We start from the raw sequence: 15,750 nt of genomic DNA, 5'->3' as shown, positions 1-15,750 counted from the left end.
GCGAGGTGATTTGAGGCTTGCCACTGCTGGTACGAAGCTCGGGCTGATGACGTGTGAGGGGGACAATTACAGGGAGGTCCGCTTGATTGTGGAGAGGAGCGGACTGTATCCACTGGTCAGGTGCAGCTATGTAGAGACGGATCCAGGGCTTATATCGGCCCTTGTGGAGAGGTGGCACGAGGAGACTAGTAGTTTCCACATGCCATTTGGGGAGATGACTGTCACCCTTGACGACGTCTCCGCTCTTCTTCACATCCCGGTTGGTGGGAGATTCTACACTCCAGGAGTGGCCTCGAGATATGATGTGGCAGAGACCTGCGCTTTGCTGTTAGGGGGGGATGCAGATTTGTACATGGCTGAGTTTGATAAGCTTAGGGGTCCGACTATGAGGTTCAGCTTCTTGCGAGACCTTTACCCGAAAGCTGTTGCAGGTTTGTTTCATTCATTATCTGAACTTTTTCCAACTATTATTTATATTTACTTAATCATAATTGGTATTACATTGTAATGTAGAGGGGCGGTACGAGCATGCAGCCAGGATGTACCTGATGCATCTTGTTGGCGCGACATTGTTCGCCGACAAGAGTGGGGGGCACTCATTCTCCGCCCGTTGGATAGGCATGCTACAGGATCTTGAGCGGGTGTCGGAGTTCGCGTGGGGCGCCATGGCCCTTGCCACGTTGTACGACCAGCTTGGACAGTCTTCTCGCAGCGGGGTCAAACAGATGGGCGGTTACACTTCCCTGTTGATGGCCTGGGTCTTTGAGCACTTTCCAGACAGGCTCGTTCGCCGGTATGCGAACCCGGCTTACACAGAGGACCAGCCCAGAGCTCGTAGGTGGACAGAGTCACGGTCGGGGCATGCTAGGCTTGACGAGAGGCGAGTACTACTTGATGAGTTGACGGCCGACGACGTCACTTGGACTCCATATGAGGCCCACAGGGAATGGCGACAGCGGGATGAGAGGGCTTTGTTCTCAGGCTACATTCGGTGTCCCTATCCCCCTGCTGTGCGACCTCATCTTCCGGAGCGGGTCATGCGACAGTTTGGGTATATACAGACGATCCCGCGCCACCCTAGTGAGATGGATAGATCTCCCGCAGCTGAGGCTGTTGATGCGGCATTCGCAGGTTATGTGCAGTACTCATTCCCTGAGGGCGACCCTGCTATAGAGGAGGGACAGGCTGTGGGCGGTTACATGGATTGGTACGCTAGAGTGTCTCATTGTTTCATCATACCGGATGAGAGGAGGATTGATCTCAGTGCCGTGGTAAATTTTAAATTTTATTTCTATTTTCTTTATGCACTTGTGGTTTTCTGTATGTGATTTACTAACAGCGTTTTTTTTATTATTTACTTTCAGGCTGCTTTGCGTAGGGCTTTAGAAGTCCTTGAGTTGTCACTTGAGGTGGATGATGCTTTGCTGCCAGGCACACAGGCCCGCGCTTTAACGGAGAGAGCACTTCGCATCCTCCAGGACTTGGCTGGGACACAGGGCATTGCTTACGCTGCTGGGAGAGGAGGTCTGGGAGCAGGTGGCCGAGTAGGTGGCCGAGCCGGCGGCCGAGCAGGTGGCCGAGCAGGTGGCCGGGAGGGCGGCAGGGCAGGAGCCAGGGGAGGTCGTAGGGGTAGGGGAGGTCGTCGGGGTAGGGGACAGTAGGGGACATTAGTTGTATGAGCATTTTGTTGACATTACTATTATGATATTAGGGGACTATGTATTTTGCACTACTATTTCGGATTAGTATGAGTTTTATCTTCACTTTAACGTATATTTTTTTTTTTTATTTTTCACTTTTACCCTAAACCCTAATAATTTGTGAGCTTTATCTTCACTTTAACATTTTTTTTTTCTTTTTCACTTTTATAATCAACCCTAATAATTTTAAAAATCAATAACTTTTATAACCAACCCTAATAATCGACCCTTGTAATGGAAACCAAAACCTGGCACTCAACAACACAAACCCTTGTAATGAAGTTTAATCTTCAAGATATAATCCGAAACTTCAACCTTCGGATCAGTATGAAACTTCAACTTCCGGATTAGTATGAAACTTCAACTTCCGGACACCTCTGACAGATTCTATCACCTTTTTCAGCACCATTACTCCATAGCTTCACCTACCTCACCACCATTATGGCATGCATAAACTCCTCAACCACCAAACCACCCCCCATTACATTTCACTTCTGATCACCCTCACTCCCTCACTTCCTCTTTTCTTACTACCCCTCAACCCCCCACCACCATCATTGCACCACCACCAACAACCTTCATGCACCACCAACAACAACCTTCATCAACCAGCACCACCTTGGTATGTATCATTGCATCCATTATAATTTGCCAATAATATACGTTTGTTTATATTTTCTACCATTTAAATTTCTCTTCATTTTTTGCCACCACCATCACTTCAACTTTTCTGCCCCGACATAAATCCGAATGTTCAAGTCTCGGATTAGTACGAAAGTTATAGTCTCGGATTAGTACGAGAGTTATAGTCTCGGATTAGTACGAATGTTCATTATACGGACTGTTAACCAGTGGCAGATTGGTTTATGCAGGCAGTATGACGAGCACATTTTTCTATGATGATGAAATGCTGCTTCTAAAACAAGATAATGATGTCAGTGAAGGAATGTTGCTTCAACAACAAGATAATGTTCAGCCTATAAGTGTGGATACCACTCATTTATGGTCGACCGATCAGGTATTCATTGCGTATACCATAATGACATTATTGTTTAGTGATGCTTGAATTGATTACTAATTTTAAAATGATATGTTACCACTGTACAGATATTTGAAACTGTTGATGACCTTAAACAATGGGCTAAGAATGTTGAGAAGGACAATGGATATGCGATTGTGACTGGAAGGTCTGATTATTCCAGAAAAGGTGGAAATATGTATATTGTTCTGCGGTGCTCGAAGCATGGTGTGTACATCCCGTACAAGGACCCTAAGTCCTTCAAGTACAACTCCACCGGATCACAAAAATGTGATTGTCCTTTTAAACTTAAAGGACGACCTACGGAGGGTGATAAAAATTGGTGGCTGAAAGTGTTGGAAGGGGTACACAACCATGAACCAGCTAGATCTTTGGTTGGCCATTCCTATGCTGGTCGACTAACAGAAGAAGAGAAGGTTCAAGTCGACAGCATGAATAACAATTGGGTCCCACCGAGACACATGTTGGCCACTTTGAAGGAAAATAATCCGGGTAACTTGTCTACCATCACTCAAGTGTATAATCGCATCAAAAAAGTTAAAGAATTAGACCGCGGGCCACTTACAGAGATGCAATATTTGCTGAAGAAGTTGGCAGAAGCCAACTATGTTCACTTTGAAAGACATGAAGAAGATTCAGGTGTCATTATGGAACTTTTCTGGGCTCATCCTAATGCTATTAAACTCTTCAACACATTCCCTCACGTGGTAATCATGGATTGCACATACAAGACAAACAAATTTCAAATTCCATTGCTTGAAATGGTTGGCCTCACTTCTACTGGTCTGACTTACTCCATTGCATTTTGCTACATGACTCGTGAGCGCACACCTGACTATGTTTGGGCCTTGGAGTGCATGAAATCTCTACTTGCTGACCCTGCCCGATTACCTGGAGTGATTGTGACTGATAGGGAATTGGCTTTACTCAGTGCTGTTCGGAATATTTTTCCTGAGGCTACCCATTTACTATGCCTATTCCACATAAACAAGAATGTTGAGGCAAAGTGCAAATTGTGGGTTGACACAACGGATTTTAAAGCCTTAGTGATGCAAAAGTGGAATGAAGTGGTATATGCGGAAACAACTACACAATTTGAGGAGGAATGGAGCGACATGTGTGATATGTGTAAGGATCATCCAAGGTTCACATCGTACATTTATGACACTTGGTTGGTTCACAAGGAGAAATTTGTGAAGGCATGGACAAACAGAGTGAAGCATTTTGGAACGACAACAAGTAACAGGTACTACGCACATGCAATCTTGATAGACTTGCTTCATTTGATAGAATTGATTCATTTAATAGGCTTGTTTCATTTTTTGTATGCATTTGATAGACTTGTTTCATTTGATAGAATTGATTCATTTGATAGGCTTGTTTCATTTTTTGTATGCATTTGATAGGCTTGATAGACTAGCTTCATGTTTGTATGCAGGGCTGAAAGTGCACATGCAAGCTTGAAGAAGATGCTTAGGAATGGCAAGGGTAACCTGTGCGATTCATGGGAAGCAATTGATAGGTTGACCATCGTACGCCACAATGCAATACAAGCATCGTTTGAGCGCAGTATTAACATTGTAGAGCACCGTTTCAAGTCTCCAATGTATAAGAATATGAGAGGATTCGTTGCTAAACATGCACTTCACCTAATGTATGATGAACAAAACAGATTTTGGGGTCATGGTGAGAAATGCGGTTGCGTGATGAAAGTCACTCATGGACTACCTTGCGCTTGTGCACTTCAGAGTATGGCCTCAATTCCGTATGCAGCAGTTGATCCATTCTGGAAGATACTTTCTTGGGAACAAGTGCCTGTTGTGGAGAGTCAAACCTCAAACAGTGGATGCATGCCGCTAGAGATTGAGGCTTTATGGGCTCATTTCAATACCTTGGATGATGCGGGCCAAAGTATGCTGAGAAGGAAGCTTAAAGAGCTTTATTGTCCTCAAATCAGTTCATTGTGTCCTCCTGAAGTGAAGATAAAGCACAATCAATCGTCCAAGGAGAGGAAAACCAAACCTCCCAGAGGTCAATCAATAGGATCCACCCAGCGTGACCTTTCACATTGGGAACATGTTGGCAATCAGACCAAAGAACAAGAATCGAAAGCTAGCAAGAGGAAACCTAGGCTCACCAAAACTCCTAAAACAACTCCAACATCGCAAGCTCCTAAGTCAAAGAACAAGATGGCTATGACGGCCACCGGCTCCAAAATCTACTTACCGGAGTTGTCATCTTTTTTATGGCCATATATACATGAAGTGATAGATGTTGTCGGGGATGGTAATTGTGGATACAGAGCCGTCGCTGCATTGCTGGACCTTCAGAACGGTCAGGACAGTTGGCCTCGGGTTAGGGAAGAGCTGATTGTAGAACTCACACTCTATGAGAAACACTATACACGCATGTGGGGTTATGATGTGGTACAAGCCATGCACAATCGTCTCACTCTCCCTCCTGATGGTAGAGCCACTAAAGCCAAATGGATGCATCTACCGGAGATGGGGTACCTTATTGCTAACCGGTTTCGGGTGGTTTTCATCTCCATCTCGTTAAAATCTAGTTACACTTACCTTCCGATGAGAGGAGGCGCCCCACCGTTAGAACATCCTGTCATAGCTATTGGTCATGTGACCAATCACTTTGTACAGGTATATCCTCAATTAAATACATATCTTCTTTTTTATTAATACACTCTCTTGTCACGTTAAACAATTTATATTGAAATATATCTAATTTTACTACTATACTCTTAAATGTAGCTGAAGTTGGTGTCTGGACATCCTATGCCGCCAATTGCTCCCCAATGGGAATACAACGTTGAAGAACCCGAGTCCGAATGGTGTAAACCGTATAAAGAGCGTTTGGATAGATTTATGGCTGAACACACTGTTTGGATTGGTCCTTGTGTTATTACCAACTTTGATTTAACAGACATAACAGAAGATTGATAATATGATTCATGTTTGTAATGTTGTAACCATGTCTGTAACCATATTATTAGCAAGAATATTTTCCTACATGTATTAAGACAATGCTCCAGTATTGTAACGAGGTCTGTTTGTCCCATATTATTGTCACTGCATTTTCACGTTTCTGTCTGTGACAGTATCTGGTTTTAGAGGTACGAATCTTGAAGTTTCATATTAATCCGGGTTTTCAACTCTCGGACGTCTTAAAAAGGGGGGGTGGTAAATTTAATTATGAATCAGTCCGGAACTTATAGTCCTGGATTGATCCGAAACTTAAAGTCCTGGAGTGATCCGAAACTTATAGTCCTGGATCACCCTTATCAAGCAGCAGAATGCCTACACAACCAACTCTGACCACCATCAATTACAATCTCAACCACCATCACTGCCTACACAACCAACTCTGACCACCATTAATCTTCACCACCAACCCCATTACTCATTCCTCCTACACCATAAATCCCTTTACTTCCTATATTAGTCCCCTATGCACCAAAGGCATCCTACACCATTACATTACTTCCCTTCTTCCCTTGTTGCAGGAAATAACCAGAAGAAATGGAACAAGATCCACCATCAACCTTCATCCGCCCTTGCAAACGCCAAGACAACCTTGCCTCCAGCTCTCGTCCTCTCATTCCCGGCCCAGCTGGCGCCGTCCAGGCCGCCATGATTCACCGCAGATCCACCGACGACAAACCAAACATTTCAACCCAACAATTCGTTAGGCAAGTCCTCCAAGACGGCCACGACACCGATCCCGATTTCCAATCCAATGCTTGGCTTTCAGCCCTGCAATTAAACGGATCTGCCACTCCTCTGGGCGCAATCACTCACCATCATGAAAGAGTAGATCACGTCATCGGTGTTATCAAATCCTGCAATCCCAATGGGTTTGGAGATGCAACAGTTACACTCAAGGTATTTCCTTATTCCTCCTTATATTTCAGTGAAATGATTCATGTTTCTCTCATGACATCTGAGATTGAGATTCAGGACCCTACGGGCACTGTTGGCGCTAGTATCCATCACAAGGTCTTCACTGAAAGCGTATTTGCGAAAGACATAACTGTTGGATCTGTTCTGCTTCTCCAAAAGGTTAATCTATAGGCAACTTTAACATTTTAAGCTTCTTTGGACAACTTGGACATCACATCGTTTCTTCACTTTGCTTTCAGGTCGCTGTGTTCTCTCCTAGAAAGTCTAATTGTTATCTGAATAAAACCTTGTCCAATGTAGTCAAGGTATGATAATCTTCTTCCACATCTAAAATAAAGCATTTGAATCTTTTCCACATCTACAACAAAGCATTTGAATCTGTTTTCATTATACAGGTATTTTCAAAGGACAGTGCACCTCCACCTGGAAGCTTCACAAACATAACAGAAGATTAATATTAGTTCTTTACTAATCTATATTAAGGACTATTTGTGTAACTTTTGAAATGCTGAACTTAGATTTCGTATTGTTATTTTGCTTTACTTTTCTAATGCTTAACTTGGATTATTGTATTGTAATTTTGTTTAAATTGGATTATGTAACTTTTCAATTTTAAAGTCATGTTATATTTGCTGCAATTGGACTAAAGTCATGTTATTTTAACTGTAATTAAAGAATCCGAAGGTTTAACTCTCGGACTAGTCCAGAACATCAACCTCTGGACTGGTATGGAGGTTTAAGTCCCGGAGGGTATTCCCGGCATTTTTTTAAAAAGACTAGGGTGGCAATTCTAAACCCAGGGGTGGGAAATCTAATTCCCCTAATGAACCTATGATCTGTATTGTTAACTCTCTGTTTTTTTTAATTTTGTATGCGTGGCTTCATTTGAGTATTTGACCCTTCCTTTTTTTAGTGGATATTGACCAATATCTAAACTTCAACCCAAAAGATTAGTTAAGCATGAATAAAATAAAATTTAAGAAAACCTTAAATTCAGTGAAATAAACCTTCTACTTTTTACGAAAACTAAATAACCACTAAAAAAAACTAGGGAGAGTTTGAGTTTTTATACAACCTTAAAAGGTGGAATAAACTTTTAAGATACTCATAAGAGCAGCTATTGGTTACTATTGTTTTAGTCAAGAAATCTACACTTTGAAATCCTAGTTTTAATGTCTTAAGTCCTAGTGATCGTAAAAGGAGTATTGTAGTACAAATCTACTCGATGAGACATTCTCAAACTCTGTTCATAACTCAAGAAGTTCATGTCCTAGTTGGATAGAATCCTTGATCGTCACTCAAGAAATCATAATCGGTCCCTACTCATGATAGTGGTGAAGATCTCGACTAGTCACTCGGTTTGGATCTCATTCCTTACTCAAAATATTCATCTCTAAGGGTGAGCGTCTCCTATTGTCACTTAGAAAACCTTAACCAAACCTAAGACAAGTCTTTCTTAGATGGGGAGAGTTAGACTGTGTTGATTCAAGGAGTTTCTTTTGGGGGGGTTGAAGATGATGAAGATGAAAATCATGTGATTTCTAGAAGAAAAAAAAGAGCTAAGAACAACTGATTTTTCATTTTTGTATTGATATTTTTTTGTTCAATTGCACTTTTGGTCCCCGAAATCGTTAGTTTTTTGATGAAAAATGGTATAAGGACCGACATCACTAACGACACAAACGCGGGGGATTCAGCTTGCTAAATAAATAATTTAAGGACTCATTCTACACAATTGAAATTCGTGGGAGACCGAATGTGCTTTTAAACCTTTTCATTATAATTATTAATTCTTGTGAATTTCAATGCACTTTTTAGTTTTAATAATTAATTTATATATTGAATAATTAATAATTATACAATCATTACTCTCACTTTTCCTTTCACTCTCTCATCATTTTCCACAAATCCAAACAACTTAAAAATTATATCATTTTTAGTTCATATTCTTTCCTTTTATATTTCTTCATCTTATATTTCTTCCACTCATTTTCACCTTTACATCCAAACAGAGCATAAAAATTGAAATCCCATCACTCTTAAATGGAATGGGTGAAGCCATCAAAATAGAAATATGACCGCACGTTCCTTTTCCCATTTCAAGAAGTTGTGTACTTTGGCTAGGGATGACAACGGGTCAGATTGGGCTCGAGTTTTTACCTCTCATAACCCGAACTCTCATACGCAAACCCAAGCCCGTCGAGTTTCGGAACCCGTCGAGTTTCGGGTTTACCCAAACCCGTTGTAGCCTCAAATCCACGCTCTAACTTAACTTGATGCATACAGTTTTTTGTAAAATAAAACACAACTTACTTTATTTTGTTGTGAAAAAATTGCTTTATAATTTCTTTCAAGAAAATATGGTATCTTATTGTTCAGATATAACAAAATTATTAACAAATGAAGTTGTTAACATATTATATAAAAAATATGGGAATGCTAACTTACTCCTTCTAAAACAAGTGGGAGTAAGTTAGCAACCAACACCTTTTCAATACTAGTATGTTTTACCCGTGCAATGCACGGGATATTCATTTTTATTTTTTGTGATTTTTTAAAATCCGTGTTATTTTTTTTAAATATGTTTTACGAATTAAAGGAACAAAACTTATTTTAGATATAAGAAATCATAAGCTTTTTGTTACTGAATGTTTGTTTTTGTTTTTTGAGTTGCTATTTTTTTTGTCGTTGTTTTCCTAAATGCTCGATTGATGGTTTTTTATATCTATTGAATAGTTTACTACAGGGAGTTTTTTTTTGAAACATATTACAAGGAGTTGAAGTAACATGTATGTACTAAAAATAGACATGAGATATTTTTTTTTGCAATTGGAATAATTACATTAAGAATAAAACTGAGAACATATCATTCCACATTTCTTATAGAAAATCTTCTTCATATGACATTGCGAAAGACTTCTTTATAAACTACATTTAAAGTACTATGAGAATTGTTGTCATCACTATCGCAAATGAAGATTTTTAATCATTTACGGTGTGTGACTCTAGATGATGCTACATATAGTTGGTCATGTGAAAACACTGGTTTTGGCAAATATAACCCGCCCTTTTTAATGATTTATGTTGACTTTTATTTATTGACATGGCAAAAGAGAGTGCTATGGAAAATTCTCATTTGAATTCATTTTTGTTTATCGTGTGTATTTTTTTTATCTAAAGCTGTGTTTTTTTGTTATCTTTATTGAAAGAAAAAAATTTAATTAAAAGAAAAAAAAATCAATTTTAGATATAAGGAAATATAGATTTGTAAGTTTTTTTTTTCTGTGAATGTGCTCCTTTTTATTTGGTAGAAGTGCAATTATTTTATTTATTTATGATTAAAATGTACTCACCACTACGTTGCATCATAAGTCTTTGTCTATGCAAAATATCATCAATTTTTTTTTTCCGAAGCATCCAAAAGTGATGTTCATCTTCAACTCTTTTAATTAATCAATGGTTGCACAAAATTAAATTCAGCTCTCACCTATTAAAAATTATTCACTTTTAATGTCTCACATCCATTAGAATATTGATCATCTTTAATGTTTCTTCACACGTCACAAATTAATCACTTTTAATATCTCTCAATTAAAAATTAATATCTTTTAATGTTTGTCATCAGTTACAAATTATTTAATGTTTCTTCTTTTTGGTTTCCTAAGGTATCCCCACAACCGACATCCATGAGACTAATCCCCCAAGGCTCTGCGATCATGTTCTGTGGGTAGGCCACCTACCAATATTATTTTAGTACTTCTAATGACAAATACTACTTTTATCTAGTCTTTGTCTTTCAGATGAGAAATTTGTGCTACATTTTCCTACATGATCCAAACCACAACTCAAACAACAATGCATAAACACATGAAAAATCATAATTGAACCTTGAAAACCATTTTTGAATTGGAAAGAAAAAATGACTTGAATCTTATTAAAACCTCGATGGGTCTCAATCGGGAAGGTCAAGTACAAAGAGAAATAAAAATTGGTATCATCACGAAAGGTAGGCGTGCCCGGTTGATTTCATTAAAATTATATTTAAACATTGATATTAATTCTAAAACATAGTTATCACACGCACCGGCAAGATAGCATCCCACTATTTTGGTAGTTAGTTATTTAACAATTTAAAAAGTAGTGAAAATTTCAGTCGGAAAAAAAAATACTGAAAAAGGGGTAGGATACACTAGGGTTTACATGCACTTTGGGTATGTGATGACTTGTTTTTCTTCATATGCCCATCATGCGAAGATACTCCATAAGAGGCTAAATCAGCATCACGTTCAAAGGGTGCAAATCTGTTCTTCCTCTGAGCTGGCAAAGGAGTAACTAAAGCTGCCTTCTTTTAAGTATGAAGGCAACTTTCTTGCATGCAGTCAAGAAAGTCATGTTGATTGTCTAGTGCATTGCTAATACATATGCAGAAGTAATTAAGTTAACATTAGATCAATTTCTAATTCTACCACTTCTGTGTAATTTTCTAACCAAAATACATCCCCTGTTTGGCAAACTGTACATAAGGTAGATTTAGAACCAAATATTTAAAGGCTCAACTTACAATTGGCTTATCTTGAGGTGGATATCAATTCAATCTTTTTCATGCTCATTGATGTGGCAAACAATTCCACAGGCCAAGGTATCAGCAAGTGTGAACCTAGCTTGGTCACCAGCCTGCAAACCCGAGTGCCTCACCTCCCTTTAGTCCTGCAGTGGCTTTCCTGTTTGCTGAGGGAACCAATCCAAACCTTCCAGCACACAACATCAGGGTTGTGTAGAAGCCACCACCATAATCTAACAAAAATGTAAAAATGAAATCAATCACGCATAATCAAAATATGTGCCTTTAAAATCATGAGATCCTACCAGATTAGTGGGTTAGCCAATGAAGTCACACCGAGCTCCCAAAGCATCAGTTTCCCCCTTACATCTCATGGGTTGGACATCAAACTGCAGAAGAAAGATAAGTAAACCCAGTTCATAATTACATATTCCAGCTAAAAGTTATAGATATGAGATACTATCTCAAAAGCCATGCAAACTCATGTTAGTATGAGAGGGGTGCTTACCAATGAAGGGTGCAAAAAAGGGGGGAAATATTGGGAGCCCAAATGAAGCACATAAATGTAGCATCACAGGTCTCCATAATAAATGCATTCTAAACCCCTTCTTAAATTATAGCATCATGTAGCCAAACAAACAAATCCCATAAACTATATTCACAATCATTTTAGTTTAAAAACAAAACTGGACAACTGATAGCATAAAAATGTTTCTCAAAACAAAACTGAATTCTCAAATCCGCACCGTGAATTCAGATTTAAGCATGTAAATATTTTCATTCTGATGGCAAATTCACGTGAGATCCTTGACTATCACCCTAATCAAATTTAAGCCAAATACACAAACTGTTTAAACCACAACAACAATCCATAGAACATGCTAATCTAATAATCTCATTAAATAACATCGCCCCATTAAATAAAACCTCAATCCATTAGCAACAAAATTCTCTTCAGATGTAAACCATTTGTTCTTGTTTGGCTTCCTCCTTTCATTATCTTTCCAATATTTGTATTTCTGTAATGGACATGCATAGCATCCTTTTTATTTACCCTCAAGATCTCTATCACAATAACCCACTTTTAAAAACTAACCTTCAATCGACACTTGGGAATAAAGTAAAAGACAAATTTTGGAAACTGGGAAGCAGTTTATGAGAATTTTAAAAAGTAGCAGGCCTTCCAAACTTCAGGTTAAGTGTTATTATCTGATCCTGAATGAGTGAAAGTAAGGGAGATACAACTACTGTAACTCCAGGTAGAAGAGTTGCTGGAAGATGTAAACACAAATTAAAATAAACATGTTCAAAAGCATATAAGTTATAACTATAAGATGACAGATAACAACATTGCACCAATTAATGTAGTTTGGGTACATTGAACAGCTTGGAACTGTCATTCCAGTAATGGTAAAAGGAGGGACATTTGAGATACACATTACAACCATTTGAGAAAGTATTTACTTCAAAAGAATATAACAACCAATGAAATTAAGTTGTTAGAAGAATATGACAAAAAAAAAATCAACAAAAATATAAGAATGAGGCTTAAGAAAAAGAAATGACATGATAGCAAAGAGATTTACCACCCCCAGTAGGCATAAGAATAAATGAATCTTGCTTTGCTAAAGCTACTTTACATGCTTGATGCTGCAATGGTTGAAGTGACCTATTATCAAAGATAACAACATTTGCCAATTCGATATCATTTAGCGCCTGCAATTCTTCATAAGTTAGAGTTCTGTTTTTGTCCTTTGATACAAAGGAGGATTGTATTTTGCTGGGAGTTGATACTGAGCCTTAGCTTGGATGATGCAACTTCTGCCACCCTGTAACATATTTTAACTATTCAGTATAATCTTAGCCTCACATGGAATAGTCAAGGGAATTCTCTACCTAGTACCTACTACCGTTTCCATCCAAAAGATAACCATATCTAGAACCACGTAAGATGATCCTTGAAAGAAGGTAAGTTGAAAATCCCATTTGAATGTTTTGGAAACAGCTCAAAACCCAAATATCAGAGAAACTTCCTCTTGCAAATCCTATTAGTTTACATTCAATAAAAATTAGGAAACACCAAAAAAAGAAAGAAAACATTTTCATTTCGAAGGGTAAAAAGGATAAGAGATACGTATCCTACCTGATCAAGACTTTATTGAACACATAGTTATGGTTGTGGTCACCTTTGTACGCCATAGCTCCTTCCCCTCTCTCATATCTCGAACCTACAAAAGGGTAGTTCCAACTCAAAGTTCAATAGATATACAATTAGATAATTCAAAGCTTGAGTTGTTTAGCCACACATCCAAAAAAAATACATGTGAGGAGTATACCTATTTTTCTTTCTCTTTCGTTGATTGTATGTTGTAATGCTGGGAATAGAAAATAACAATAATAATAACAAAAACCACATCTCAACAAACCTGATACTGTTTGATTTGGAACTTGTGGCTCTAACACCCATCTCTTTAACCTTGCATCAACATCTTTTTTTATCCTTTTCTGTGTTGATTTTCCCTCATTTGGTTTTGCTTCTTCTTTCTTTCTTTTTTCCTGTTTCATGGGTTGTTTTCCTACACGTCTTTGCCATATTAAGTTATAAACCAAGTGACACCCCAGTTCAATGAGAAAATTCTACTGCATACACAAATCATGTCTATATAAATATTGCACAACTTTAAATTGGTACTTACAGAATAACATTCAAATCACCGTTGGAAGCACAAAGTAGCCAATGGAGATACACTGGCAGCAACCTGGATATAGCCACCATGGCGTAGAGGTCAAAGCCTATGCATGATGCCGCGTAAAGGATTAGAGGAATGGGAGCGGAGCAGAGGGTTAAATGAATAGGTGCGGCGCAGAGGAGAAAACATCTCATAAACTGAAAATCAAAAGCTCACTCTCATAAACTCACAATGCGTACCTCTCTACCCGCTCGACTTGATCTTTTAAGCCTTTGCGATCTTAACTACAGAGACGAAACGATAAGGAATTAGAAAAGAAGAGTAACTGAAAACGGAGAAAAGCGAAACGGCGGAACATTGAACAGTCGCCTGAATCGTTGGAAGAAAGTTATGAATGGCCAAGATTGAATCCTTTGCTAAATCAACTTGGAGGTCTCATGTGCTAAATTTTGCGGGAAGGACAACCCTTGCGAAGTCTGTCATCAGTGCTCTCCCAACTTACTGCATGCAGACAAGCCTTCTCCCCAAAGAGGTTTGCCACAAGCTTGAGAAAATCCAGAGAGATTTCGTGTGGGGAACCTCTGACAGAACTCGCGCGGCTCACCCAATATCTTGGTCCAAGTTTTGTTGTCCGAGGCAGGAAGGGGGCTTAGGTTTCCGTCGGATGCATGAGTTCAATCGGGCTTTGGTGATGAAATTGGGTTGGGGCCTGGTAGCAAACCCTGATGCTTTGTGGGCTAGAGTTCTCCGTGATAAATATGCGTGTAGGAACCAATCCATTCCGGTGGTACAGCGACGTCACTCAGAATCCCATGTCTGGAGAGCGATACGAGGAACATGGGATGATCTTGGACAGCATCTTCGTTGGAGGATGGGGGATGGGAGCAATATCAATTTCTGGTCTGATGTGTGGCTTCATTCAGGGACTGTCCTTGCCAACGTGGCGCTTTCTCCGGTCCAATTCATCGATACTGTTAGGAGTGTGGCAGATTATTTTGATCAGCGAAGTGGTGCTTGGAAGTTGGCAGAGTTTGTAAACCTTCTCCCTGCCCACGTTGTGTCTGAAATTCTCACCATGCCTCCACCAGCGCCAGATATTGGAAGGGATCGTGTGATATGGGGCTTAACTAGTGATGGAAACTTCACTTCTAAATCTGCCTATGATGCCCTAACTTCTTCGGGTAGCAATCAGACAAGAGATTGGAAGTATGTGTGGGGTTTGAAAGGCCCCTTTAAAGTTTGTAACTTTATGTGGAGGCTCCTGCATAATGGGCTTTAGGTAAATTACCGGCGATGGCAATCCAACTTGACAGCAACGCCAACGTGCCCGCTCTGTAATGAGGAAGATGAGACTCCTATTCACCTATTCCAGGACTGTGCAATGGTGAAACCGTTATGGTTGCATCTGGTTGATCAACGCCATGCGAGCCTCTTCTTTGTTGGTGACCTGAGAGGTTGGGTTATGAACAACCTGCAGACAGATTTGCTAAACTCGATAGGGAGGAGTGGCCCTCCAGATTTCGCTCTCCTCCTTTGGGCCATCTGGAAGTCGCGTGCTAATTTTGTCTTCCAGGGTGTTTCGTTTGACCTGAGGTGCTTGGTGCCTATGGCAATGAAGACTAAGCTTGATTACACTCATAGCTTGCGAGTGCTTCAAGACCCAGTCGTGGGCGGAACTAGACGCTACGAGGAGGTCGAGATTGGTTGGGAACCACTGTCAGCTTCGTGGTTTAAATGCAACACTGATGGTTCTGTTCGCGGTACAACTAACTCAGCAGGTTGTGGAGGAGTTTGTCGCGATCATCGGGGTAATTGGTTGTTTGAGTTCAGCCGTAACCTGGGCTCT

At 39.6% G+C, this 15,750-nt stretch overlaps 3 protein-coding genes across 3 annotated transcripts; all 3 read left to right on the top strand.

Annotated features, from left to right (window-relative positions):
* Positions 1–11: 11 nt before the first annotated feature.
* LOC130720745 (uncharacterized) lies at positions 12–5,218 on the top strand. Its single transcript, XM_057571442.1, has 7 exons — positions 12–431; positions 514–1,271; positions 1,365–1,629; positions 2,573–2,718; positions 2,808–3,985; positions 4,178–5,165; positions 5,210–5,218. The coding sequence occupies exons 1-7, from the start codon at positions 47–49 to the stop codon at positions 5,216–5,218; spliced, it is 3,729 nt and encodes a 1,242-aa protein (XP_057427425.1). The 5' UTR covers positions 12–46.
* A 15-nt stretch (positions 5,219–5,233) lies between these two features.
* On the top strand, positions 5,234–5,746 carry LOC130729615 (uncharacterized). The gene is made up of 2 exons (XM_057581424.1): positions 5,234–5,393; positions 5,505–5,746. Exons 1-2 carry the CDS (start codon positions 5,244–5,246, stop codon positions 5,691–5,693), a joined length of 339 nt encoding a protein of 112 aa, XP_057437407.1. The 5' UTR covers positions 5,234–5,243; the 3' UTR covers positions 5,694–5,746.
* A 418-nt stretch (positions 5,747–6,164) lies between these two features.
* Positions 6,165–7,108, top strand: LOC130720737 (uncharacterized). Its single transcript, XM_057571431.1, has 4 exons — positions 6,165–6,635; positions 6,711–6,812; positions 6,893–6,958; positions 7,049–7,108. The coding sequence occupies exons 1-4, from the start codon at positions 6,273–6,275 to the stop codon at positions 7,106–7,108; spliced, it is 591 nt and encodes a 196-aa protein (XP_057427414.1). The 5' UTR covers positions 6,165–6,272.
* Positions 7,109–15,750: the final 8,642 nt, after the last annotated feature.

The sequence above is a fragment of the Lotus japonicus genome, chromosome 1 (genome assembly GCF_012489685.1).
Source record: "Lotus japonicus ecotype B-129 chromosome 1, LjGifu_v1.2".
Lineage (NCBI taxonomy): Eukaryota > Viridiplantae > Streptophyta > Magnoliopsida > Fabales > Fabaceae > Lotus > Lotus japonicus.
This window is presented reverse-complemented; position numbering and strand designations above follow the sequence as displayed.

Excerpts from the sequence above, each read along its gene's own strand:
- LOC130729615 (XM_057581424.1), top strand. The coding sequence starts at position 5,244 with ATGGGGTACCTTATTGCTAACCGGTTTCGGGTGGTTTTCATCTCCATC. Across the intron at positions 5,394-5,504 it reads TGACCAATCACTTTGTACAG|CTGAAGTTGGTGTCTGGACA; the intron begins GTATATCCTCAA and ends TCTTAAATGTAG.
- LOC130720745 (XM_057571442.1), top strand. The coding sequence starts at position 47 with ATGACGTGTGAGGGGGACAATTACAGGGAGGTCCGCTTGATTGTGGAG. Across the intron at positions 1,630-2,572 it reads AGCCAGGGGAGGTCGTAGGG|GCAGTATGACGAGCACATTT; the intron begins GTAGGGGAGGTC and ends TGGTTTATGCAG. Across the intron at positions 2,719-2,807 it reads ATTTATGGTCGACCGATCAG|ATATTTGAAACTGTTGATGA; the intron begins GTATTCATTGCG and ends ACCACTGTACAG.
- LOC130720737 (XM_057571431.1), top strand. The coding sequence starts at position 6,273 with ATGGAACAAGATCCACCATCAACCTTCATCCGCCCTTGCAAACGCCAA. Across the intron at positions 6,813-6,892 it reads CTGTTCTGCTTCTCCAAAAG|GTCGCTGTGTTCTCTCCTAG; the intron begins GTTAATCTATAG and ends CTTTGCTTTCAG. Across the intron at positions 6,959-7,048 it reads CCTTGTCCAATGTAGTCAAG|GTATTTTCAAAGGACAGTGC; the intron begins GTATGATAATCT and ends TTCATTATACAG.